The sequence below is a fragment of the Loa loa genome, assembly GCF_000183805.2.
Source record: "Loa loa unplaced genomic scaffold supercont3.3747, whole genome shotgun sequence".
NCBI lineage: Eukaryota > Metazoa > Nematoda > Chromadorea > Rhabditida > Onchocercidae > Loa > Loa loa.
This window is the reverse complement of record NW_018111925.1, coordinates 1-923: the sequence shown is the minus strand read 5'-3', so window position 1 is coordinate 923 and position 923 is coordinate 1. Positions and strand designations below refer to the sequence as shown.

Here is a 923-nt window from a genome sequence, read left to right as displayed (position 1 = left end):
CCATGCGTGATGAACTTGCAATTAAGTGTTACTGTTATTAAATTACTGATGAAATGATACTGCCTCATGTGAATTCCTCACTTGATTATAGCACAAATAACATCGAAGTAAACTTTTGGCAACGTCCAATGCAAATTTATATAAAACATACATTTTTATTACATAATTTATATATATTTATAATTTTTATATATATTTGAAGAAACAAATTTATGTATAATGCAATAATATGGAAAATGTAACATTTGAAATTGATAAAATAGTTTTTATTTCTGATCATCTTTCCAAAGATTCCAATTAGGGGACGATATCCTGTCGCATGATACGAGGTCAAGTGCTCCGCTTTGATTAAATGCTTCTAACGGTATCTGTCGGATATTTTCACCTGCATCGCAAATTATTCGTGCAAGACTGAGTTTTTTGATTTCATCAATTTGAAAACTTGTCAGAATTTCAGGATTTTCATAATAAAATCTATAAAGAACAAAATTATTCAACAAAAAATTGATTGTCAATAAATCAGATGAAATATTCAAAAAAAAACGAACATTATATATAAGTTATTTTCAATTAGTTGAAATTTTAATTTTGCCATGAAATTAGTAAAATAATAAAATTTGGAACTTTACTCTCTTACCTATCACCGCTTCGTAATCTTCGAAATTGCTCCGAAATGATACAGGCTAGAGTAGGTCCAATAAAAGCACCTTCTAGTGGATCTTCCAATAAGCCACCAACATACAAATCAATATTTTCTTCAAATGATAAATGTATTTAAGTAAAAAATTTCAAATGAAAAATTTTTTAAATAAAATTCAACTACAGAATGAATAAAAGATTGCATATGTATTATATCGTGTTTATGATTGAAATGTTATCCGTATTGGTTGTATGTTTATTAGAAAGCGGTAAAACATTGTAAT

The 923-nt window shown here is 27.1% G+C and overlaps 1 protein-coding gene across 1 annotated transcript; it reads right to left on the bottom strand.

Moving 5' to 3' along the window:
- Positions 1 to 266: 266 nt before the first annotated feature.
- Positions 267 to 755, bottom strand: LOAG_16048 (hypothetical protein; the record flags this gene model as incomplete). Its single annotated transcript, XM_003151536.1, has 2 exons — positions 267 to 474; positions 638 to 755. Coding segments are annotated over 2 exons (326 nt in total), but the record flags the coding sequence as incomplete, so codon positions are not given.
- Positions 756 to 923: the final 168 nt, after the last annotated feature.